The sequence below is a fragment of the Zalophus californianus genome, chromosome 15 (assembly GCF_009762305.2).
Source record: "Zalophus californianus isolate mZalCal1 chromosome 15, mZalCal1.pri.v2, whole genome shotgun sequence".
Lineage (NCBI taxonomy): Eukaryota > Metazoa > Chordata > Mammalia > Carnivora > Otariidae > Zalophus > Zalophus californianus.
This window is the reverse complement of record NC_045609.1, coordinates 79,177,305-79,202,968: the sequence shown is the minus strand read 5'-3', so window position 1 is coordinate 79,202,968 and position 25,664 is coordinate 79,177,305. Positions and strand designations below refer to the sequence as shown.

The window sequence follows — 25,664 nt, the reverse complement described above, 5'->3', positions numbered from 1 at the left end:
AGAGAGGAATCCTATTGGCCGTTCTAGGAACAGGCAGCAAAGTGTCTTGGGATTTAGCAGGCCTGAGTTCAGGTCAGACCCCATCACTTGCATAATCTCTGACAAGATAGTTCATCTCCACCTTGAGTTTCTTCATCTGTAAAATGGGAATGAAACCAGCCCCGGAGTCTTATGAGATTACAAATAGAAAATGCTTATCAGAATTACTGCACTTAGTATGCATAATTAAATTAAACTGAAATTATTATTTTTCATTGAAATTTTGAGATCTAGAATTTCTAGAATTCATAAGTTTAGAGGGTATAAGAAACTGAGCTAATTCCATGAAACCTTTGTGCATTCAAATGCTTTGCCATTTGTCTAGAACATTCAGAATGTCATATGCTACCGTGAAACGTAAGTGAAGATGACCTGGTCTCATTTAGATACATTTTAAACATGATGTCTTGAAGGTCAGTGTGGTTTGGTAATAATAAATTTTGCTGAATAAAAGGAGTACCTTGTGCAGCATGTCTCTTACTGGACAGAACAAGTGGACAGAAGCACATGGTTATCTCAAATCATAACACCTACATATTCTTCACGTTTTCAAGTAATCCAGTGTCTCCAAGGTATCCCATAATCTTAAATCCCATAAAGAAAATTGCATTCTGTGCACTCTGGATGGTGCAATGAAAAATCACATCACTGATGGTTTTCCTCCAGGATGTTATGAGTAAAACACCAGTATATGTGCATTTCATCAATCCTAAGTTTGTCATCAAGCACTAAGTTATGTTACCTGTTAAAAAATGCCAGCACAGTTTCATGCACCGGAACCGTCTGGATTTTGTGGTTCAGTTGCAAGAAAACCCACGAAAGTAGCGTTTTCAAAAGATGAAACTCATTAAAAGTGAACAACCTGGCCAAAATAAAAGAGAAGAGATTTTAGGAATAGCAACAACGCCATTTTTAAGAAAAAACAAAAAGTTAAGAGTTTAGGAATGAGGCAACACTACCCCTGAGTCTGTAGGTCACTTCAGACAGATGTTAAATGATGTTCTCAAGGTCATGGGACCCGGTGAATGGCGGAGCTGGGATGTGACCCTCAGCAGCCTGACGCCCACCGGCTGCACTGCCAAAGCAATGGGCAGCTTTAATGAGACAGGTGTGCCCGAGATGTTTTCATCTGTTCTTTCATTTAATTCCGTACAACAATCCTGCAAAGTTGGGATATACTCCTTACTCTTATAGATACATAAATTCAGACTGACCCTACGTTTAATTAAAATTTCAGTGTTTTGTTCGTCGTGGTTTTTTGCATTAATTTTGATTTTAAAACATTGCACCGCAATATACTTATCTCAGCGGCTGAGGTCTTTTGGTGCCCCCCTTAAATTTCGCACCCGAGGTAAATGCCTCGATCATCACCTCCTAGTCCCAGCTGGGACTGAGGGCAAACCAACTTAGTAAGTTCGCAGGATTCTGGGGTCAGAGCTGGGCGTGGGTCAGTCCAGCCCCAAGCTGGCTATGGAGCCTCCTGCAGGCTGCTCGGTGGCTCCACAGCCCCAGCTCCCTCATCCGTAGATAGTGGTGATAGAAGATGCTAGAGGCTACGTGAGTGGCACACGGATTCCTGTCCCTGCTCTAACAAACTGCCATGAACCAAGTGGCTTAAAACAACACACATTTATTATCTTATAGTTCTGGAGGTCAGAAGAACAAAACAGATCTCACTGGGCTAGGATCAAGGTGTGGACCGCATTTTTTCTGGAGGCTCTACGGAGAATCATTTCCTTGCTTTTTCCGGCTTCTAGAGGCTACTCACACCCCACGGCTTGCGGCCCCTTGCTCCATCCTCAGGCCAGCAGCACAGCACCTTCCAATTTCTTTCCGGCTCTTGACTTTCTTGCCTCTGTCTTCCAGGTGCAAGGATCCTTAGGATTATTATTGGGCCCGTCTGGGTGATCCAGCACACCCTCCCCAGCTCAAAGTCATCCACCTACGACCTTCTTGCCCCTTTGCCATGTAACCTAACATAGTCACAGGCTCCGGTTGGGATGTTGACATTACCGAGCTGACGGCACACACACGGGTCATTAGCACAGTGCCTGGGACGGAGGAGCGTGCTAGGGAACGGCAGGTCTGCCTCCTAAGTGGCAGGGCTGGGTCCTGGCTGCAGAGCCCACCCTCCCCCCGCAGTGGCATGAGACATTATCTAGAAGCAAATGATGAGAAAGAGCAAGTGTCACCCCCACAACGTCAACTCTGTAAAGTAAGGAGGTCTCCCAAAGAGCTTCTCTAAAGCCTCCAACAACTTGACTATCTAAGAGGTCATTTCAACATGTCTTAAACCCCTGGATGTTTCCCATCTTGAGCACAGGGACGGCACGCTGGCTTCCAAACCTCTCATAGCTGCTGCACCCACCACTTTGAGTGGTCTTGGTGGGTGGGACCCAGGCTAAGTGGTGACTCTAAAGGGAAGTGGAAATGTCACCCACACACCTTTCACACTATTTCTGGCCACAGGAGAATGTCTCTTTGCTCTTATTTGTTTTTAGGCCACCTACAGATGCATGGGCTTTGACGCTGGCTAGACAGGACCAAATTTGTCACTGTCTGGGCCATGATGGTGAGAATAACGGGGGAGGTCACAGAGCTACCTAGCATATGATGTGCCCACATAGAACTCCACCAGTACACTAACCAGCTCTGGCTGGGGAGCTACGTGACTCCTGGTGCAAAATCCAAGCCCCAGGTCCCAGGTCCCTGAGGAGCGGGCAGCAACATGGGAGGAGTCACTGGGGGCTCCATGAATCAGGGTCCTGGTTTTACTTTTATTATGATGGGTAACTGTTCAAATAAAGCCCCCTGTCTTTAAAGATTTATTTATTTGAGAGAAAGAGAGAGAGCGTGTGCATGCATAGTGGGGGAAGGGCAGAGGGAGAGGAAGAGAGAATCTTAAGCCAACTCCGCACTGAGCGTGGAGTCTGACGTGGGGCTCGATCTCAGGACCCTGAGATCATGACCTGAGCCGAAAACAAGAGTTGGATGCTTAACCGACTGCGCCACCGTAGGCGCCCCAAGCCCTCTGTCCTTAGGCTAAGTACCAGTACCCTAAAGTACTGGTTCCTGTTGAGGACATTCAAACATATTCTCATTTACTTAGGAGCTCTGATGGCCTCACAGAACCCACAGAGATCCTACACTTCCCTCCGACACAAGTGAACATCTGGACTGTTCTATCTGTGTTTACTGGTGCTCACTAGTAGCCATTGGGAGGTAACTGGTATTTGTTCTTTGAGAGAAAAATGTTAAAAAAAGAGAGAGAGAGAGAGAAATGTTAACAAGACACTTTTATTTTTTTAGCAAATTATATGTAATAAAGGCCCCCATTTGAGTACAGACTACAGAGAAAGCAGTATCAGTGCAAACAAGAAAGCATGAACAGGGATTCCTATGGCAGTACTGATGGCCACAACAGAACATGAAGCAAAATAAAACAAAAGGCTATTAGGAAGGGAATGAAAAATTGCTATCTATTCATTCACTGGAACCCTGTACAACATCAAATTTAAAATGCTAATTAGATATGTAAGTATCAACATGGAGAGAACACATCACATTACGTCAGTATGTAAGTAAGCGGCGGAACGTCGCCGTCGCTATGAGGACACTGATTTGAAGCTTAAGCTTTTACGAAATGATATTACACATCATTTAGGGCATGCGTATATGTAGTAAGACTATAACCACATGGACGGGCTCATGCAGGCCCACGACAATGGTCTGATTGTCTTTAGGGAGGGAGGCCAAGAGGATGCTGGGGAGGGAGCATGGTTGACTTCGGCTTTATTGGTAATGTTTTCTCTCTTATGACAAAATGTCAGTGTTCATTTAGGGAGGTGGGTCCAATTGTGTTTTCTATTCTCCTCCTACCTTTAAAATTTTTTTACAGTAAAAACTAACCATCAATATCCTTATTGGTCTTGATTATCAATAGGGAAAAATGAGTCCTCGTGCAGAGCACAGCAGTGGGTTGAGCCGGTAAACACCCGGGGCTTTGAGGTCACTCAGACCTGTGTTCAAATCCCAACTCTCATGCTGCACGCAGGGAATCTGAGCCAATTCTTTCACTTCCCAAAACCTCCACTCCACAGGTGAAAATGCAGGTAACAGTACCTACCTCACTGGGTGGCTGTAGGAGTTAGGCTGATAACCCACTCAAAGTGTCCTGGGTACCACAAGTGCTCAATAGTTGGTAGATAGCGTTGCCATTAGCCAGAGAAGCATCAGCTTGAGGAACTATTATGTTTGAGAGCCATGCCCCACGGTGCTCCAGATGTGGGACAGGCTTGCCGTGGAGGACAGGGGAGGCTTCTCCTGGGAATTCCTGAGCCCTCAAGCCAGATGGTGTCATGGGCAGGAAGCCAGGGAAAAGTGGGCAGAGCCTGGGTTGTAGGACAGTTTTCTGTGCAGATAGGAACTGGACAGCTGACGGAGTTTTCCACTTCTCCTAAGTCTACCAGGAACTTGGCTTCCAGAAAAGCAGAACTTGGAATGAAGCTTTCATAGTATTAGAGTTCACGGACCAGGGTAACGTAGTGGTGACCTCTAAAGAGAAACTTAACCGGCAACCCAAGGCCCAGGCAAAGAAATAAAAACCCAGAGGCCCCGGAGGTCAGGAAAACTGTGTGTATTTTATGCGACGCTGTTTACGAAACCCAAAGGAAGATGAGGTCGAAGGGGTTTCAGAAAGGGAAGGTGAACGGTGCAGAAGTTGAAGCATCTGATGAGATGGACGTTGTTCCCATAAAGCTTAGAGACCCAAACACCATGACCACAAGCCAGGGGACGGGCCACTGTCTACACTAAGTGGGCCCGGGAGATGGGCCATCCCTGACCCCTCATGGGCTGGCATTGCCACACAGCCACTCTGGGGCCATGTGACTTGCCAGGACAACCCAGTCCTAGCAGAGTTCTGGTTGCTGGGCAGCGTGGCCTCTGGAGCAAATGAAGAGAAGGGGCAGCATGGAGGGTGGGAGACTGGACTTTGGAGCCTGAACCCTGGGCTTGAGCCCAGCCCTGCTTTTTATTATCCCTCTTATCTTAGGGACAATAACTGTACCTATCACACAGGACAATGGGGGTTTAGAAGGGACAGTGCACAGAGCACGGCACATACCCCAAAGTGCTCGATAAACATGAACTCATCCAAAGGTAAGGTTTGTTCTTAATCAGCTGCAGTCCAAGGTGCCAGATCCACCAGCCGATGAGCGTGCCCAGGTGAGGAGCCCGAGCCTGGGTAAATGTCTCACAACCCTACCAGGCACCGGGTGTGGCCGGGCCCCATCTTCCAGCACCCACCTCCCTCCAGCTTCAAAGCAGGTGGCCGCCAGATATCACCAGGGCGGCCGAGGAGAATCTGCCTCGGGGAACATGAACTTGAGGTCTGGGCGCAGTCGGCCCGGTGTCTCCAAGGCACACAAGCTGATGACGTGCTCGAGGCCACGCAGGGCTCTTCCCTCCCACCGCTGGGATGGCTCTGGACTGCTGGGGCTGCTGCAGACAGCTCCTGGGGAAGGGCCGGAGGAGCAGGACCCCGTCCCCACATCAGTCATGTCTCCTCAAGCTTGTCGTCTAGACGTTTGACGTGGAAGGTACTTGACCTCTTTCCCTGGCTCGTGTACGTTCTGTGAGGCCCATTCCATCACCGGGGTTCTGGCTGTGGTCAGAAAATTTTTCCCTTTTCTTGGTTAAATGCTACCAGGGTGCAGCAGCTCAGTGTTTCCAAGGGAGGGGCAGTTAGGAAAAGTCTAAGGGGTGCCATGTTTATCTTTTCTTCAATGGTTGTGTAACCTTTGCTCTGCTGGAGGGTGGGGGAGGGCACATGTGGGGAAAAGCAGCAGGGAGCGGGGAAGAATGACACCAGGAGCCCACCCAGGACCCCTCGGGGGGCTCCCGGGCTGGGGTTCCCGAGGTCCACCCTATAATACGGTCTCCCTCAACGCCAGAACTCTGTTCTAGCAACCTCCTTTCTCTTCAAGTGTGAGGGCATCGCAAGCCACTCAGTAAATTCAAACCAACAGTGGAATGAATCTGTCCAGGTCTAATTTCCGAAATCAGAACGCCTTCCATCCCATAAGCATGAGTAAACATTTCATCTCTAACATACAGCTAAAATGTTTAGAATTTACTTCTCGCTTTTGAAATTCACCCTGGGGGGATACAATCTTGGTAATTTGGCAATGGGTATCAAGAGCCTTTTAAAGAGGCCCAAAGAGGGGCGCCTGGGTGGCTCAGTCGTTAAGCATCTGCCTTCGGCTCAGGTCATGATCCCAGGGTCCTGGGATCGAGCCCCGCATCGGGCTCCCTGCTCCGAGGGAAGCCTGCTTCTCCCTCTCCCTCTCCCCCTGCTTGTGTTCCCTCTCTCGCTGTGTGTCTCTCTGTCAAATAAATAAAATCTTCTAAAAAAATAAATAAAGAGGCCCAAAGAGTCCTGACAAGTAAATGCAATCTGTCACCCTAAAGCAGACCCTTCATTGGGTGAAAGAATGTCATAAAGGAGAGTACCGGGCCCATGATGTTAAGCATTAACATCAGTGCTGCACTGCCTACAGTTGATAACTGCATTGTGACCACATTAAAAAGTTCTTTTTCTCAGCAAATAAACACTGAAGCATTTAGGAGAAAGGATACCTGATGTATGCACCTTGCCCCCAGAGGCTTCAGTCCTTTAATTTTTAAGTTTGAAATCATTTTCAAATAGACTATTTTACTTTTCATTTGTGACAAAAACAAAGTCCTTTTGACTTTGTAATGGCACTTCTAGAAATTTAACGTGGGAAAATAATCTGAGATAAAGACATGTTTGTTGAGGGATGTCACCAAGGTGCTATATTTATATTGGTAAAACACTAGAAATAACCTAAAAGTTCAGGCACCTGGGGCCATTTCCATGAATTACTCGAATGACCAGAGGAGCCAGCCAGGAGCCAGGCATTTCAGGCAGGAGGGAGAGCATACCCGTGGGTGGCAGGTGCTCAGCAGGGCTGGAATCTAACGTAGCCCCACGGATGCCTCGTGGCCAGTGAGATGGAGGGGCAGATGGGCACACCAAAGGCCCTTTGGCTACAGACGCTCTTGGTGGGGGTCAAGAGCAGACACAAGACCCTGAGTTAGAGGTCCCTGCAGTGGTCCAGACAACAGCTGATGGAGGTCTGGCCTCTGGCTGGTGCCCAGGAAGAGAAGCCCATAAAGATGGGCTGGGTCTGGAAGTGTTACTGATGCACCAGGGGGTGAGTGCCAAGTGGTGTGTGGAAGGACTCCCAAGGTTCTAGCTTGAGCCGCTGGTGGAGGAACACAGGGTGGGGCCCCAAGGGTTGGGTGTTAGCTTGAGTTGTCAGGTCAAACAGATGTCTGGGTCAGAGCTGTTCAGGAGAGGGGTCAGGGCTAAAGCTAGGAACTGATTTAGGATGAGAGGTTTTATTTTCTGTTTTCTGATTTTCTCTGTTTCCCATTTTCCACAGTGAATGTATATTAATGTTGTCAGGACGTTTTTTTTAATTACATAGGCAATTACTGAGTTATTTACCATACGGGTAACAAGACAGCAGGCACCCAGAGGGTTTCCTACCCCAGTGATGGAGTGTGAAGGGAGTCCATCCCCATCCCCACCCCTGCTACTCCACGTTTTGGCCCCCACCTGGGGCTGGCTGTCCAGGATGGTGGCGAGTTTGGGATGGAGCAGGTGCTGAACCCTGGGCCCGGCCATCAGAGGCATGGGTGTGCCCCACTGGAGCACCTCCCTCCCAGGACCAGCCCTGACGCCCCAGGCCCACTCCAGGCTCAACTCCTGGTCCCACACACAGCACCCCTGGGGACCAGCTCTGACCTGGGGGACCGCAGCACTTTGTGGAGCAGCTCCTGTGGGATTTTCCGGAGGTGGATCTGTGTCCCCATCAGAGGGACCAAGTTCATTTCCAGCCACTTCTCGCAGGCAGTGGTGAGCGGCTCTTCCTTGTACTGAGAAGGAAAAGAGAAGCCAACGGATAAAAAAGATCCCTGACCTCTCGGCGCCCTCTGCTGGCCTGTAGAGATTCTACAAGCGGGCTCCCAGGCGTGTCCTGCCGCAGACGCGCTCAAACCTTTTCTTCCAAATACATAAACTGCAGCAGATAACCTTTTTGGAGTGTTTGCTATGCTCCCGGCCCTGCACTAGGTTGATTTAAGTTAATCCTCACCACGATCCTATGTGGTCGTTTCCTTATTATCCCTATTTTACTGATGGAGAAACTGAGGCCCCAAGATTGTTGCTTTTGCCAACTGTCATAGAAGTAGCAAATGGCAGAGCTGGGAGCAAACCCCGGGGGTCTGACCACAGGGTTGCACACTGAAATCACTGGGCTAAAGTCAGTCACTGGCCATGGAAGGGTCTGCAGGGTGTACCCCACAGGGAGGCTGGTAGGGGCACGTACCCTAACATCAGAGTCCAGAGAAAATGAGAAAGTTCTCCCAGGGCCAGGGACCTCGACAGGATCTTAGTACACCTTACAGGTCCTCGGGGTGACAGTCCTGCCAAAGCCAAAGAGTGGCCGAGAAATGCTGACCGGAATGCAGAGATGCTGCCCAAAGAGTGCCATTCTAGTTCCTGACAGAGTGAAGGTGAGGGCACTGCATTGTCTTTGACAAAAGAGGCAGTGAGTACCTTCTTAGAGGCCATCGCGAGGGAACTGTAATGTGCCGACTGTGTGCGAACTGAACGTGACGGTCAGATGTGTCTGTTTCCAGGTCAATGGTGGCCTCACAGAGGAAGGCTGGGATCAGATGGCCTGGGTTTCGAGCCCAGCACCGCCACTCAGAAGCTGTCACCCTGCTCAGGTTGCTCCCCTCCTTGGGGCTCAGTGTTCTCCTCTGATAATGCGACCCTTAAGATGATATCATTTATTGCCAATACTGACACAGTGACTGGCCTGGGCAGGGGGGCACACACAATTTCACCTGACTCCAACAAGAATGTCCTGGAAGATTGTTACTTTGGTGAGAAATGCTGTGCTTTTATTTGCCCCCCCCCCTAATTTTAAGGCTTTTTTCCCTCAATTTTTAAAAAAATGTTTTGGTTTTAAAATGTCCTTTTAAAATAAAATGATGTTTAAAATTGTTTCCTTGGCAAAATAAAATATTGGTACCCGTAAGTGGGTGCTTTCAGATAGATTTTTTTTGGAGCTGGGCCTGGTGGGTAAAATCCCAGAGCCTGAGGTGCTCCTGAAGGTCCCCAGGTGCGATGCGCTCTATCCAGGCTACCCTCACCTTGCAGCCAGCCAGGTAGAAGTCCTTGATGGTGTTTGGCATGAGTCCGTTCATCATCATGACCACACACCTGCAGAGAGAGAAGTGCGGTTCCTGGAGGGCCCCAGGCTGCTTTCAGCGAAGCTGGCAACCCCAGAGGTTTGTGTCAACTCCAGGACGGTGACTGGGGTGGGAAACGAGGCGCGAAAGGGGGTGTGTGGAAGGTGCTGGTCCTGCCGCCCACCAGGTAGCATGTTCTTCATGTGCTGGCTTTTGCCAGTGAGACACTCAAGCAGAATTAGCTGGGTTTGGAGTTGGGGTACAGAAATTGGTGCTCCAGGAAGCTGACATGCTCACGTGTGCTCCCCCTTTCTCACTGCCAGGCTCATTGGCCAGGCTGGACTGGAATGGTCAGGCTTCCCCAGATCAGGGGGCACAAGGCAAGCCTGAAGCACACGCATGCATACACACACGCGGCAAGCATGACTCCAGCTGGGCAGATGCAGTTATGTGATGCACGAAACCAAGGAACAGTACCAGCTGGAACCTGCACGCACACCACACCCCCCCAAAGATGGGTGGCCTCGGCAGTGTGGGATCCAGACCTAAGCAGCCATCGGGGTGATTTTGCACCTTGCTGGGAGCTCAGGCAAGATGACCTTTGAGGTCTCGTCCAGCACCTGGATTTTGATGCTATCAGAGTGACCCAGGGCATTTCTGTTCCACTATACACACATACTCACACACACCCATGAGTCCCCCCAACCACACACACACACACACACACACACACACACACACACACACACACTCACTGGGGCTTGTGCTGCCACACCCCTGCCAACTGTACCATCAGCCCCTCAAAGGCAGGTACAAGTCAGCCCAGCTGTGTGCCAGGCCCACCTGGATCTGACCTGTAATACCTGCCACAGCTATCTGGAGAATCGTGTGCAAGGCCCAGGCAGGCCAAGGTTTGCTCATCCATGCAATGATGGCTCATTATGTCCAAAGCCCTTGCTACTGTGACCTTTAAAACAAGTCATGGGGCGGAGGAAGGGAAATGAAGGACTTGTCATTCTTGGCTCAGCCACAGATCGCCCAGGGCTAGGGCTTCAAGAGTAAGATGGGGCTTCAAATCTGGGCCCGAGGTAAAAGGGAGCTGGGACTGACAGACAGACACAGGCTGCAGACCCCGCTCCAAGAGGGAGGCTCACCTTCTAGCTTTCGGGTCAGAGATATCAGAGCACCAGGAAATAGCTGCCCAGGAATGTCCTGAGCAAGGAAGCTGTGATTTAGTCATTATTTTTACTGCTACGCTGAGCTGCAGATGGGTGGTGCATGCAATGCAACGGGATGTGGCAAATCTCAGCAAAAGCCAGACCTTCAGCCCCAGTGTAGTCAGCCCCAGACCCCTACATGACCTGGCTCTGCCTACACCTGCTGGTCTCCCACCTCTCACAGTCACCCGCCCTGCAGAGTCAGGCCAAGCCGACATGCTGGGACACTTTTCAAGACTCTGGTCCCCTCAGTTGTCACGTCTAGGCCTCTGAGAGGCTGCATCCCTCAGTTCCCATGGCATCTGCATCCCCGATAAGGCTTCTTGATACTCCTGATGGAGTGTCTGGCCTGAGTCCTTTCAGGTACCCCAAGAATGAGATATTGGCTCAAAACCATCTTCGGGGTTGAGCCTGGCTGTGTGGTTTCTACAGAAAGTGAGCTGAAACCGGCATGAGCCTCAGGAGTGATCCTGCCCCACCCTTTCCAGAGAAGCTGATGTCCTCTTTTGACTTGGTTCATTCATTCATTCATTTCCTCAAATAAAGATCCTGAGGCAGAGTGGAGCGAGCCACAGGCGGACCATCGCTGCCCGGAGTCCCCTCTCTGTGTGGAATCACATCAGGTACTAGGAGACCAAAGAGCTGGAAGGTGCCACCTCGGGGTTCGGGACGTGGGTGCAGTAGGCACACATCCCTGGAGAAGCCCGAGGGAAGGGACAGAATCGTCTAGAAAAAATGAATCCCATCAACGATTTTCCATTTGGTTCACTTACCCTTTCCTAAATGTTACTGGAATGGAGCAATATTACAGGATACAGGAAAGGGGAGTTCTAAGAACTGTTCTGGTGAATCACAGGGACCTGTTTACTTGAAATTAATCATACATAACACAAAATGTTCCACTTGGGGTCCCCATCCTTCGTTCCACTTTACTCATTTCCTGTGCCCTGGAGACCGTAGGGCAGGAAGCACTAGAGAGCAGGGACTCTGTCCCTGGGTCCTCACGGTTCCCGGTGCCCCGGAGGCACCCGAGGCTTCATCCTTAAAGGAGCAGGTAAGTGATTGAAGGTGTGATGGAATAAACTGGCAGGTGACTGGCCCCCAGCAAACCTGGCCTCACCAAGTGCCCCTAAAGGGAGGGGAGCAGGAAGGCTCCGACCCATGAACACGCAGGTGACACCACTACCTCACCTGAGCAAAGCAGAAACAGACAGGTGACACCACTACCTCACCTGAGCAAAGCAGAAACAGACAGGTGACACCACTACCTCACCTGAGCAAAGCAGAAACAGACAGGTGACACCACTACCTCACCTGAGCAAAGCAGAAACAGACAGTGTTAGGGGTCCAGGTTCTGGGGCCCCTCGACTTTCTGCAAGTTCTGGCTGATCTCCTGTGGCCTTGAGCAAGTTACCCACCTCACGAGGCCTCCGTTTTATTGTCTGTGAAGTGGACATAGTTATGTACCACCTCCTAGGGCTGCAGGGAGGCTGAATGAAGTCACCCTTGCCAAGAGCTGAGGACAGTGTCTGACTACAGCAGATGCTCCATCTCAGAGCACATCCCCTCACCCCCAACAAAGTCCTGTGAAGTAGGGCAAATGTAATGAGCCCCATTTCACAGCTGAGACCACTGAGGCACATAAGAACAAGGAACAGCTTACCACAGGGCAGACCACAGCCGCTGCTGCTCACAACCTAGGTTGCTTTTGGTTCTGCAGAAAGTCTAATGAGTGGGAGCTTTGGGGCGCCTGGGTGACTCAGTCGGTTGAGCGTCCAACTCTTGATTTCAGCTCTGGTCATGGTCTCGGGGTTGTGGGATCGAGCCCTGAGTCAGGCTCCGTGCTCAGCACAGCATCTGCTTGGGATTCTCTCTCCCTCTCCCCATGCTCGCCCCCAATCAATCAAATCTTAAAAAAAAAAAAAAAAAAAAAAAAAAAAAAAACAGAAAAAACTGGGAGCCTCTGAATCTCAACACCCAGAGCTGCATTTCACCCTCACACCTTCAGCACCCACACGTTCTCTCGGTGACCGTGGACCCAGGCAACCGTTGGGAGGTTGAGCAAGTTTTCACATTCAGTGCCAATCCACTGTTCTGGCTCCTGGTTCCCCCGTCTCGGCCCCCACCCCTCGACAGGCAGCCCAGGTGGGCCAGTGGGTCTGAACACCCAGGAGAAAGGCTGCGCCCCCAAATGGGCAGCCAGATCGGTGGGCAATTTGGGCTTGGATTGTTGCATTTGTCTCTCTTCTGGAAGATCTATGATGACCGTGTGTAACATTTGTAAGAATAAAAATATTATATACGAAGAAAAACAAGCGGGAGAAGTAAATCCGGACAGTGAAGAGTCAGCTTGTCTTCAAAGGGCCAGCTGAGGTGTGTGCCCCCGAAATGAGAGGCTTGTTAGTTACAAGGGAACACGGGCGAAACTGACAAGCAGGCCTGGTTTGCGCATCCCTGGGAGGTCACCCCGCACACCCGTGGAGTATCTCACAGGCAGAGAACCCATTTGCATCGCACGCCGTGAGTCAGGACTGATTGGCTAGAAGGAGCATGTTGCTGGGGCGGTGGCTCAGTTGTGAGCTCACCACGTGGGAATTAGTGCCTCAGTTCCTCTGCGGACTCACAGCTGTGCTCTGTGCAGAGAAACCCACGGAAGAGGAGCGTTCTATGAATGGGCCAGGACGACCCCCTTCTGCCTTGCCCAGAGCTGGCCCGGGCCCGCACCTTGCCATGCTTCTTACCTTTGAAACAGCCTGTTGAGCTGGAGAATGTGTGCGGAAGCCAGCACTCCCAGCACGTCATCCATGTTTATCTCCACCTCGCTCAGGTAGAGGTCCTTCAGGGCTGTGGCGAAGGCTGGGGGAGCCGCAGCCGAGAGAGAAAGCTGTCAGCTTGGAGCTCTGCACCCTGCGTCCCTTACTGGTGGGTGCCCTCCCTGCTGGATGCTCAAGTGTCCCCAGCTAGGTAGGCAAAGGTGCCCTTAGGGGACCTGAGCACAGATCCAGCCTGGCTTCCACCCTCCCCAAAGGAGTTGAGGAGGGAGCCCAAGAAAATCCAGCTTCTGCTGAAAGAACGCTGCTCTAAGCCCATCCTGGAGTCTGTGCCTCGGGGGTCCTCCGTGAACCTGGGCTCCGCGTGCTGCCCAAATATGTACAGAATGCTGTGTGCGTGGGGGTGTGCTTTCTCCTCTGGAGAGGACGTTTAGCTTACAGCAGATTTTCCTCAGAGCCTCCAAAAAGGCTAAGGACTCCTGGCAAGAGCCAGGATGATGGCATGTCGAAGAACGGAGCGCCTGTGACTGGGAGCAGAGGGACTGGCCCCACTCTAAGGTAGTCTCCCTGATCCCAATCAGCACTGCACCCGGGCCTGGTGCTCTCTGGGGACAACCGGGCTGCCCAGGGCTTCCGTGGGCCGTGTCCCGGCCTGCAGGTCCTCAGGCCATGACGGCACGCGGCTGCCACACGTGCCACATTAAGACAGAGGTCTGTCTCTGTTTCCAGGCGGCCAGCCTGGGGCGGGAGAGGGTGAGCCCAGCGAGGGAGGGGCGCGTCCGGTGCTGCCCCGGGAGGGCGGGCCACAGGGCTTCCCTGTCATCGGGTCTGTCTGACCCAGTGCCTGCTACTTTCTTCCTCCTCGGCCTCCTCCACGCCTCTTCCCAGGGGATGAGCCCCTCTCTCTAGCACCTTCTCTGCTCCGCTCAGCTGTTTCTAATAAGGAAGGACTAAACACCGTGTGCCACTTGTTTGTTTTTAAATCTGGGAGGGCTGTTGGTTCAATGGCATCCTCGGCATAAGAAGACAGGTGTACATTACCAACTTCAGTGATCAGGGGGTCATTGATCTTCAAGGAAATGATCATCTTCTTTATGGGGTGTCTTTCCTTGACATTCCCACACAACTGAGCTGGTAAAGGAAACAGAGGGGTACATCAGGACCCGATTGCTGCAGTGAATTGTGTAGGATACAGTGCGAGGTCCCCTGGCCCTTTGTACAAACTTGACCTTGGCATTCACCGCTCCATGTTTTGTTTCTGTTTGCTTGTTTAGGGGATGCATTTTTGAAATGATTCTTTATTTAGAAATAGCTGAAGACTCCTAAGAAGTTGCAAAAAACAGTTTAGAGCTCTCGCGCCCTCCTCGGCCACCTTCCCCACTCATTCAGCCACTACAGCTGCCAAAACTGGGAAATGGATGCTCTCGGTGCATGAGATATTTTTTACTGGCCCCTGCCCCGCTCCCTCTCTCCCCCCACCTCCTTCTTCTCTCTCTTTAGGCCATGAGCAGCTTGAGGGCAAGGGGTGGGCTTCTGTTATCTCTGCATCCCCAGCCCCCAGCCCAGACCTGGCACAAGATGGGACAACAGTGACCACCTAAAGGGTGAGCATGGGATGGAGGCAGCCGCCTAGTGGCTGTTGAAATTTTGCCCCACAGACGTCCAAGGCCCCCCGCCACTAAGGGCTGCCAGCAGGCAGGAAGGGGCAGCCTGATTCACCACCCACCTCCCCCATCCACTCACACTTATTCTAAAATGTGAGTTACAACACCTACGGCTCTCAGGTCTCCATTGGCATCCCAAGCGCTTGGCAACAAAGCCAAAGTCCGCCCCCCCCACCAGTGGCCCTAAGACCTCTAGTCTCTGGCTCACTGGACCCCAAAACTGCCTCCTTGTGGCTTATTCCATAGAAGAGCTACGGGGCTCCATCCCTCCCCTGTCAGAGATCCTGACTCCGTATGTAAGGCAGCACCCCACCCCTACCTTCCCCCAAAGTGGCTTTATTTTTTCCTCGCAGACCCACTATCACCACCACCTGTTACCACATCTTGTCTCTGTTGGGCGGGCACACTGGATGGTTTCCTCACCACTCCCTCCCCAGGCCCCGACATGGCCTTGCACACACTGGTCCACAGTAAATGTCGGCTGAATTAACAGAATGAGGGGATTCTGTCAGCAGGATCCCAAGCCTACTGAGCTCAAGGTTCTAGGTAATGAAAAATGACACGAGTCAGGATGCAAAAAAGGATGTCGCACTGCCAACCACAAAGACCACGGAGAAAAGGGGGAGGACAAAGACCCGTCCTCCTCCGGCAAGCAGGGCTGTTGAGCCTTTCCTCACCATGCTCACGGCACCTGGTCCGCTCACCCTCTCATTTGGCAAATATTTATTGAGCACCTGCTGAGTGTCAGGCCCTGTTCTCTGCTCTGACTCCTTTGCCTCCAGGATTTCAGGACTTCCTCCTGCCTGCACGAAGCACTCTGTCGCTCACCTGCGCTAGGGGCACAGACAAGGCATTCTGGAGGTGGTAGCTTCTCTCATGATGGGTCATGCTATTCCTTGTGCTTTTTGGGTTGGCTTGTCCGTACCCCAACTCCCTGACACCGAGTTCCTCGCACGGTGCCTAGGGTAAGTTAAGCGCTCAACATTTGTTGAGGGAAGAAATGAATATTATCTGCTAGGTCAGAGTCGGTGGGAGACAGAACTTCAACATTGCCTCTGTTTTACTGAAAACCTCAAAATCGAACAGGAAGGTGGTAATTCAGTCATGTGCTTCTGAGGTACTCTGAAACCAAGTGGTTCCTTTTTAGTAAAAGAGTACCGTATCCTTTTGGGGGTTCTTCCTAGAGAATAAATGGGTCCTGCTGAAGTACCTCTCATCCTGGACTCTTGGAGGAAGGAAAATGAGCAGCTGGGAGAGCCGTGCGTGGCCAGGACAGGGACGCTCGCGGGGGGCTGCCTCTGCACAGCGCCTACCACTCCGGGACGGCAGTGCACAAAGCAGTAGTCGCGAGACCATCCAAACTATCGTTGTGAGGCACATCCTGCTTCGGCAGGAGCATGAAGGCTGGTGGCCGTGTCCACTGAACATCATGGGCACACGATCCCTGGGACCGGGCACAGACCCTGAAAGTTGCGACAGTCTGGACCATGGTGGGGGGGGGGCTCTCATCTCTGCACCTACCTGGATGCCCCCCAGGTAGGCCCAGCCTCCAGTAGGGGGCTTGGAGCAGAGTGGCTGTCTTAGCCGGGCCCAATTTTTTGGACCCTTCTAGAATGTCAAAGACCAAAGTATTAACAGTAACTCCATTTTCTCTTTCCAAGTTCTCTTGCTTTTCAGTGCATTCGTGTCTGGATCTCCATGGTCTTTCCTTGGGTGCCTGGGGAGTGTTCTGACCTAGGCGCATGGGACACAGAAGGAGATGCTCAGTTCCACTCTCAAAGGCACTGGGACAAACGCTTGGAAAGAGCAAAGAAGATTGTCCACGTGAGCGTGAGGGTCGTCCCAGTGCTGGGGAATGCCGCAGCCTGCTCCCAGCTCCCAGCTCAGCAGCTCAGTGGGGAAGGGCTGAGTCAGAAGGCTTGTGGCTGGGCTGAATCCGGCTGGGAGCCAGGCTTTCTCTCCAGGCTCAGGGTGGGGCAGCAGCTGGGGGGCTGGCCAGCCTGTCTGGCTCTGGAATAACAGAGCTTTGCTGCCACATCCTGGAAATGGAGTCCCATCCCGACTGCCCAGCTGGTTGCCTTTGGAGACCTTGAATTTTCCATGGCACCTGCTTAGGAGTCATCTTGAAATGATGCCAATCTATATTACCCAAAGAAGGCAGTCAGTCTGGAGAGGAACTTAAGGAACCGAGAGGGGAGCCTGGGGATTACTTGGGTTAAAAAAGGAGAAAAAGAAAGAAAGAAGTGGCCTGAATAGTTTATGGAATGACATGAAGTTAAGAAAAGAGAAAGCAAAGGAAACATAACATCGACGTACACATGAAAACTTTAACCAGCCAGATGTCAGAACTATGCCTTCCTCCCAGAAAGCCCATCAAAAGACTCAACACAACCGTTCGCTCTTCTCAAAGAAGTAGGTAGAGTCTCCATTTCAGCTGGCTGGGCAGGATTGGGTTGTTATGAGAATAATAAATGACATTTCCTGAGTGCCCAGTATGTGCCAGGCATTGTTCTAGAACCTCACAGCTATTTACCTTCTCTAGGCTTCAAAGCAACATAGTGAGAACAATTTTTCCCATGTTATAGCTGCAGACCGAGGTTAATGTGATGAGGTCACACCATGGGCCTTGCTCTTATCTGCCAGAGTGACCTTGGTCTCCAAACAGATGACCAAATGCCAAGCTGGGGACCCTCAAACCCGAGGGCATTTGGGGCTCTATGCTGGGTGCGAGTAAGAAAATACCTCGCAGAAGCCTCTCCAGTTCCTTTGTGGGACTTGTGGTGCCCTGGGCCAGTGCCATCAGGTAGAGCTTCGCCAAGGTCTCGGACTGGAAAAGCTGGGGCTGGTGGAGTTCCCATTTGGAGCCAAGACATGTGAGAATCACGTCTAAGGAGAGAATGCCATGATGAGTAGGCGGTTTCATGGCGCCCCTTCCAAGAGACATGTCAACTCTTCCCACCTTCCATTCTGGCGCAGTCACAGAGCAGATGGGTGGGGGTGGGGGGGGGGCTTCACTGGGCTGTTCTAGGAACAAAACAATGAAGACTCAGGGCACTAAGTGGCTCCCAGGGGATACAATGAGCAGCCTCACAAGGTAACAAAGAAAGAGATAAGTATCCAAGAGCAGCTGACCCATAGCTGTAGGACTTTAGAGGCACATGAGCTGCCCTCCAGTTGGGGAATTAGAAAGGCTTCATGGGGAAGGGACACTGGCTGGGACACTCTTGGGGGCCTCACCGTGCCTTCACATTACAGCATTTCTCATCCTTGGCACCGTTTGTATTGGGGGCCACATAATTCTCTGTCGTGGGGGGCTGCCCTGTGCCTTGTAGGTTACTTAGCAACATCCCTGGCCTCTACCCACCGGATGCCAGTAGCACCTTCCCCACTAAGTTGTGACGACCCCAAATGTCTCTGAGCTTCGCCAGGTCTCCCCTGGGAAGGGATCTCGCTACCCAGTCCCCTTGTTGAAGCTATTGGGCATCGGTGCTTACTTATCGGCCACCTGAAAGGTGACAGCAAAGTGCAGCTCAAAGGCCCATCACCATGAAGCGGAGTCCTTGTGAGTCTCACTTTCCTCGAGGGAGTGGTGATCCCCAGAAAACCCAGCTCACGGGTGTGAAACAGGATTACAAAGTAAAGGAGCCTTTTTGCAAACTGTAAGGGGCTTTACGCAAGGGGCTTTTATCTCATCCTTGGATGGCATAGATGATTAAAAAGAGAGAGCCTTTGACGGGAGGGCAGATGGAGGATCCAAGGATACCTGGCCAGGTGAGGCGTGAGAGGCTGTGGGCAGGGGGCCTGTGCAGGCTGGACTCCTGTCAGCGCAGAGCTGGGGGAGAGGCTGGTGCTCGGCCATTCCCCCAAACCCTTAACCTCAGTGCTGGGTAGGACCTTAAGAGCCAGGAGCCGCATCGACTTGTTAATGGCCTTGCCATTATTTTGACTGAGCTCGGGCACCTATTTCCTCTCCTGTTAGTAACACTGTGTTTCACCAACCGTATGATGCTGTTTCATGCTGGGTTCAGAATGCGGGCTCACATCTCAAATCTCGGGGCACCTCTGGTTGTGCTGGGCTAGAAAGAATCCCTCCCATTAGGGTGATCTTAGGCAGGAGCAGACTTGTGGAGAAAGCGTGTCCCCTCCCCAGACACCCACGTCTGCTTTCACACTGACACATGCATGGGAGACATCACACGCAATCCCAGAAGTCTCCCTGAGCCACAAGATGGCCTCAGACTACTTCGCGGGGCCTCCAGTCAACCAGAACCCACAGGCGAGAAGAAATCAATTAGCCCCTGCTGGGGAAGGAGACTGGCTCTGACCTGAGGCAGCTTATCTTAAAAAAAAAATCTCCTTTAAGGGGGCGCCCGGGCGGCTCAGTCAGTTGAGCAGCCGACTCTTGATTTCGGCTCAGGGAATGATCCCAGGGTCGTGAGATCAAGCCCTGCCTTGGGCTCTGCGTTCAGCAGGAAGCTTGAGGATTCTCTCCCTCTACCCCTTCCCTCTCCCTCTCTAAGATAAATAAATAAATCTTAAAAGAAAAAAAAAAATCTCCTTTAAGGAGCTGGCCTGTCCAGGCCTGGTGAGATTCAATGAGTCTTTTCCCAGCAGGACAGACCTAGCCTGGTTCTTCATTCTCAATCAGAAAAGTCCTCTTGGACAAGTGCAGGTGTGATGTCCAACTCATGACTGGTTAGAGCTAAAAGGGACAGAGAAGAGCTGTCCATGCTTGCTTCTGTTTAGTCTTCCAATCCAAACCCTATTTATTTACATCAGCATGTCTGTCTGCCCTGTGACGATTAGCATATAAACATGTGTTTGTCACGCCTGGTTTCATTCATCAGCCCGTGGTGTATCTGACAAATATTTACAGTGCCTATTTGATGTTACGTAGTGTGCGGTGGGCAGAAACTGGGACTTACAGACCAGTGAGCTGGCCTAGTGTCTGGTTTCCTTCTGTAGAAACCACAGCTGGCCCTGACTTCAGTGACATTTGACTGAATCCATTGGTGACAAGCACTCACCTGCCTCCCCAGTTTGGATGGTCTTGTTCTTCAAGTGCCCCGAGAAAATTTTCTGGATTTGTGAAATACATGACCTCAAGGGAACACACAAGCAAAAAATTCAGGAGTTAACCCTGACGTTTTTCTCCAACCGCAACAAGAATCATTCCAGTGTAAGTGTCCCTAAGGCATCCATCCATCTAGCTTGTCATATCTTGCCCCTTGGGAGTCTCCTTAGGTCACCATTTGTCTGCTGGTTTGATTAAACTGTAGGTTTTGTCTGGTGGTTGGCTCGAAACATGGATTCCTGTTTTCAGTTTGTGGGTAGGCTTTACCAAGAAGGTAACTGAGGTTATATCCGGTTGCCTGAATGACTCCTGTCTCGGTGAGTGTCTAAAACAATGTCTAGCATATAGTAAGTACTCCATTAACATCTGCTAGAGAAAGGAAGAGAGGGTTTTGGGAAGTGACTCACCAGTACTTCCGTTTAGGGATTATGCATGTCACAGTCTCAATGTGTCCAAAAACTAAACTCAGATTTTATCCCAAACCAACCCTGCTCTTTCTCCAGCAAATGGCACCACCGGCCTCCAGCTGCCCAGGCCAGCATGCTGACTATTGTCACATCTGATCGCTTGCCTAGATCTGACAAATATCAGATGTCCCTTTCCCCTTACTGCTGTGAGCTGCATTCAAGCCATTATTATCTCCCTGAAACCATGGCCAGTCTCCAGCCTCCAGGAAGCTCCCCTCACATGCACATCGGACACCGCAGCCTGAGAATGATGTGAACCACACGTCTGCTCTTGTCTCTCTCCTGCTGAGAATCCTTCAGTGTCTCCCCAGGGTTCTTGGGGGAAGCTCCCGCTCCTCAGCATGGCTCGACCCTCTACAGTCCCTGCTCCAGCCCTTCTCAACAGCCTGAACCCACCATCTCTCGCTTTCATTCTCTTGGACCCACAGCACCCTCGGCCCTGGGTGCTCTCCTCCTGACCTCTTCACTTGATGAGCTCCTACTCATCCTCCTAGGTGAGTTCAGCTGTTGCTTTCTCTGGGGAGACTGAGCAAGTGATCCTTCCACTGACCGCCCTGTAATTACCCCCATCGGAACTCCTTCTATTGTGTCTTGTGGGCACCTGTTTACTCATGTGTCCTCTACTCTAGACGCTGCATTCCACAAAGACCAATTTGGCATTTGTTCATTGCTGGAACCCTAGCATGGGCACCATGCAAGTGCTCAATAAATATCCATTCAATGACTGAATGATGACAAAGATAAGATATCTTCTCATGAACATTATATTCATCCCGTTGAGCACGGACATGAAAAAAAGTTTGAGTCACATATTCACAGCTTGAAGACAGTCATCCCAAGAAAGCCAACTGGCCAAAGGACACTTGATGACCACATCTGGTCAGTGTCACTTTTGCCATGCTGTTTTCCAAGGGTTCCAAGAACCCTCGTGGCCAGGGTACATAGAGGGGGGGGGGCTGAGGTGGGGGAAACCATGTCCAGAATAACATTGACCACATGCCGCCCTTTCCAAATGGAGAGGGTGGCTACTAGTGACTCAGCCCCAGGAAGGCAATGAGAGCTTGACGTATTTATCCAACAGGAGTAGTGGACCTGACCCAAGCCAGCCTCAATCCTTCTGGTGGCTTGGGTCCCACGTCTAGTAAGAGCTGGCCAAGGTCAGGGGTTCAGACTGTGATCTCAAAATGGAGCAATGAACTTTGGAAACTATGGGCAATGCCCATGAGCTCAACGATCCTCACAAACATCACTGTCATCAGCTGAGCCAGACAACAGAAGTAACCACATTGCCTTCTCCTGGTGTCATGGGTCCTTGCCAAGATATACCATCTATCATGTGGGCTCTGCGGAGTCCAAGGGCCAGGTTTATTTTAGGACGATTGGAAAAGTTAATGGAATAAATGGCATCTGTGAATTGTCCTCTTCACCCTTTGGGACTAGACAGCCTGGGATAAAGTGGCCCATGGGAAAACTGGGAGCATGCTCTTAGGCTGGGGACTCAATCTCCCCAGTTGTGACCCACGACGGAGAAACAAGAGGGGAAAGGGGGGAAATTCTCTGTGTGTGTCATGGATGGAACGACTTCCTGCAGCAAACCATCAAAGGGCTTTTGGCTTAATACTGGCAAAACTCCAATTTGACGTCCTATCCCTTGACTTTGAGTTTGGCCATGTGGCTTGCCTTGATGTTAGCAGATGTGATGTGGCTGAAAGTCTGGACAGCACTTGTGCCCCTGGGCTTGCCTCTTGTCCTCTGCCATTGCCAGCACAAGACCATACCCAGGTGAGTCCACCATCTCAGGGGGAAGATGAGAAGAGACCGACTGCCCGGCTGAGCTGAGCCTGGACCAGCTGACCAGCAGGTGCATGAGTGATCAGCCTTCCCAGAGTGCGTCCTTGCCCCAGCCGGCCTCTGGACCCACAGCTTCCTAGCATCACCAAGGAGAGAGGCACCCTGCGTCACTTGTGTGTTGTAGGCAAGGTGCTTACTGTGTCGGAGGCAACGTGCCTTGCTTTGGGGGGAGGTGGTAAAAGGCAGAATGAAAAATGGAGTTGTTGGCTGGCGCACCCCAAAATGAAATTACCAAGACCAATAACTAAAACTGTTGTGCAGGTGAATAAAAGCTCCGTTTACAGATCATCTAGTGTTTGCTAGACACAGTGCTAAGCATTTTCAAGGTACGGTCTGATTTAATCCTCAAGATAACTCTTCTAGAAAGATGCTCTTATCACTTATCACTTCACAGGGGAGGAAACTGAGGCTCAGAGAGGTTAAGCCACTGGCTAAAGGTCACAGAGGTAGTAAATGGAGGAGAAGGAATTCTAACCCTGTCTGACAGGCTGCTTTCAATAGCCCTGACAACTGCCACCATCCTTGGGCTTCTGTGCCCTGCCTCTCAGGCCACCACCCCCAGCTTAGCTCAGTGATTGCACAGGTCGAGTCCTGGAGACATCTGCTCCTACTGCCCAGCCACCCTCATCAGCTTTCCGGATCAGTTTGCTTATATCCCCAGGCCCCACACCAGTGCCGGCCTCCCCAGCCTGGTCCTACCACACCACTAAGGAACACCATGCGTTTTAACCCTAAGACTTCTTCAAGGCCCTAACCAGACAAAATATAAAATAAATATACAATAGAAAATAAATTCAAGATAGTTTAAGGCTAATGCCCCAAACGGCAACTCACAGCACTCAATTTTTCTAAGCTGGGGTTATCCGAGAATTTAGGTGCCAACCACAAATGGATTTCATTTATCTACAAGTGTGTGTACGAGGGTCACCTGGGAGGGGGTGGGGGATTGGAGCAGGGCTGGCCAGGGGGTCTAGAAAGGAAAGATGGGGCTACTGGCTCAGCAAACTGGGAGCGAGCAACTCTTCTGTGCCGGGTGCTGCCCACGGGCACAGGCCACGCTCAGGTAGATTCTCCAGCACGCTCACAAGGTAGGCACCGCCAGCCCAGGGGGGCAGTGGCATCAAGTCAAGTCCAAGGCGCCGGGGAAGTGAATTCTTCCTTCTGCCATGGGGTCCAGCTCCATGTCCCAGGAGAGGCCAGAGAGAACTTGCCACAGGGAGAAGTAATGCTCCTTTTAAGCCAGCTGTTAGAATTCCTTGGGAAAGAAGGAGGAACCAGCTTCTCACACATGGGGAGCCAAATGACCGGGAGAAATATGAATTTGAGAGATAGGGTTGGACTCTAAGCCAGAACTAGCTAAGTTTTCTTTGTCAACAAAGCAGTTGATAAACATAGTAGAATCTTGTTAGGGTCAGAGTTCCCAATATAAAGGAAAAATCTAGAGGAAAAAAAAAAGGGTCAGTCTCTCTCTACATTTTTATCACTCACAGACATCCTCAGGGGAAGTGGTCACACCGAGGCTGTCCATCTCTGAAGGTCGGTCCCAACAGCAGCCCAGATGAGCCCATCCACCCAGGTATAGCAGCCCAACCACGGGGTCCTTCCCAGAAATGGGGTTCCCCCCTGGGGCATTCCCAGCCATCGGCCTTTGATCGGCTTACCTGTCTGGGTTCTTCAGAGCCTCTTCAAAGTCCACGTCCAAAGCCTTGCACATCTGGGAAAGTCCCAGCAGGTCCCCAGAGAAAGGCTCTCTGGGAAAACGCCACCGGTTGGTTGAGCCAACCATTCGGCGTTCCAGCCGAGCTCTGTGCTGCTTGGGAAGCAAAAGAAGGGAGAAAAATCCTTTTTTAACCTCACCAAATGCCAGGTTTTCCAAAGTGTACAACAGAGAGAAAAGCAAGACACATTTTAAAACGCTGGTTGATGTTCAAACATGGCGAGTATTTCTCAGGAGCCATCCTCTGAAGGCCAGTATCGTAGTCAGTAGACAGAGGAGTTCAAGGAACAAAGTAATTTGGAGTTTAGGATCTAGGACAGAAGGTGCCAGAGGCAAGAGATCAGGGAGAAAGACTGTTTCTTTGCGGGTGGTTCTGAAGAACCCACGAGCAGGAACAGGATGATATTTCAAGAGACTCTTCATTACGTGCTTATCCTCACTTGGGCTTCAGAGAGATACCAAACTGAGAGACGCTAGGTAGGGACTGCTTTTCTCTCTATTGTGGTGAAATACACAAAATGTAACATTCACCATTTTATCCATTTCATCGCATACAGTTGAGTGGATTTGGTACATTTACAAAGTTGCACAGCGATCACCACCATCCAGTTCAGAGCATTTTCATTCCCCCAACGGGAAACCTTATACTCGTCAGGCCATTACTCCCAATACCCCTCCCCGCCAGCTCCTGACAACCAGCAATCTGCTTCCCACTTCTGTGGACTTCCTGTTCCGGGTATTTATGTAAATGGAATCAGACAGCATGTGGGCTTTTAGGCTTGGCTTCTTTCCCTTGGCATAATGTTTTCCATGTTCTTCCCTGTGGTAGCAGGTATCAGAACTTCATTCCCTGTTAGGGCTGAATAATATTCCACCGTGTGGGGAGACCATGCTTTTTTATCCATTCATCAGTTGATAGACACCTGTGTCTTTTCCACCTCTCGGTGATTGTGAAAAATGCTGCTGTGAACGTTTGTGTACAAGTTTCCGTTTGAACACCTGTTTTCAATTCTTTTGGGTCTATACCCAGGAATGGACAGCTGGGCCCTGGGCAGGGACTTTTGCCTAGATATTTTCTTGAGGTCGTAGGGCTTTAGCAGTCTCCTTAAGGGAGCCGTAGAATATTCAGCATGGATGTAAGCCTCAGACGTGCTGGGTCAAGGAAAGCTAGCCAGGGAAAGTGTACCATGACGGACCCACACGAATGGGTGCGGTTATTCCTTTTTTTTTTTTTTTTTAAAGATTTTATTTATTTATTTGACAGAGAGAGGCACAGCGAGAGAGGGAACACAAGCAGGGGGAGTGGGAGAGGGAGAAGCAGGCTCCCTGCGGAGCATGGAGCCCGACGCGGGGCTCGATGCCAGGACCCTGGGATCATGACCTGAGCCGAAGGCAGACGCTTAACGACTGAGCCGCCCAGGCGCCCCGGGTGCGGTTATTCCTAAGCCAGGCCAGTCACCAGCTGGGTGGTGGGGAGACCAGGGGCCAGGGAATGGAGAATTCAAGGTCAAATCTTGTTATCGCCACTAACGGGTTGTACGGCCTTGGGCAAGTCATTTAACCTTTTGAGCCTTTC

General features: G+C 51.0%; 1 protein-coding gene across 2 annotated transcripts in view; it reads right to left on the bottom strand.

Annotated features, from left to right (window-relative positions):
* The window catches only part of BTBD16 (BTB domain containing 16), a 41,688-nt gene that overhangs the window by 15,051 nt on the left and 973 nt on the right, over positions 1 to 25,664 (bottom strand). Inside the window, exons 3-10 of one of the 2 annotated variants that reach the window (XM_027596429.2) lie at positions 24,033 to 24,184; positions 20,007 to 20,080; positions 17,722 to 17,865; positions 14,357 to 14,446; positions 13,286 to 13,400; positions 9,289 to 9,358; positions 7,874 to 8,004; positions 782 to 901 (exon numbers count right to left, since the gene is read on the bottom strand). In XM_027596429.2, the coding sequence (XP_027452230.2) occupies positions 782 to 901; positions 7,874 to 8,004; positions 9,289 to 9,358; positions 13,286 to 13,400; positions 14,357 to 14,446; positions 17,722 to 17,865; positions 20,007 to 20,080; positions 24,033 to 24,184 (896 nt within the window). The remainder of the gene's footprint in view (positions 1 to 781; positions 902 to 7,873; positions 8,005 to 9,288; positions 9,359 to 13,285; positions 13,401 to 14,356; positions 14,447 to 17,721; positions 17,866 to 20,006; positions 20,081 to 24,032; positions 24,185 to 25,664) is intronic. The other variant, XM_027596430.2, reaches the window with a different exon arrangement.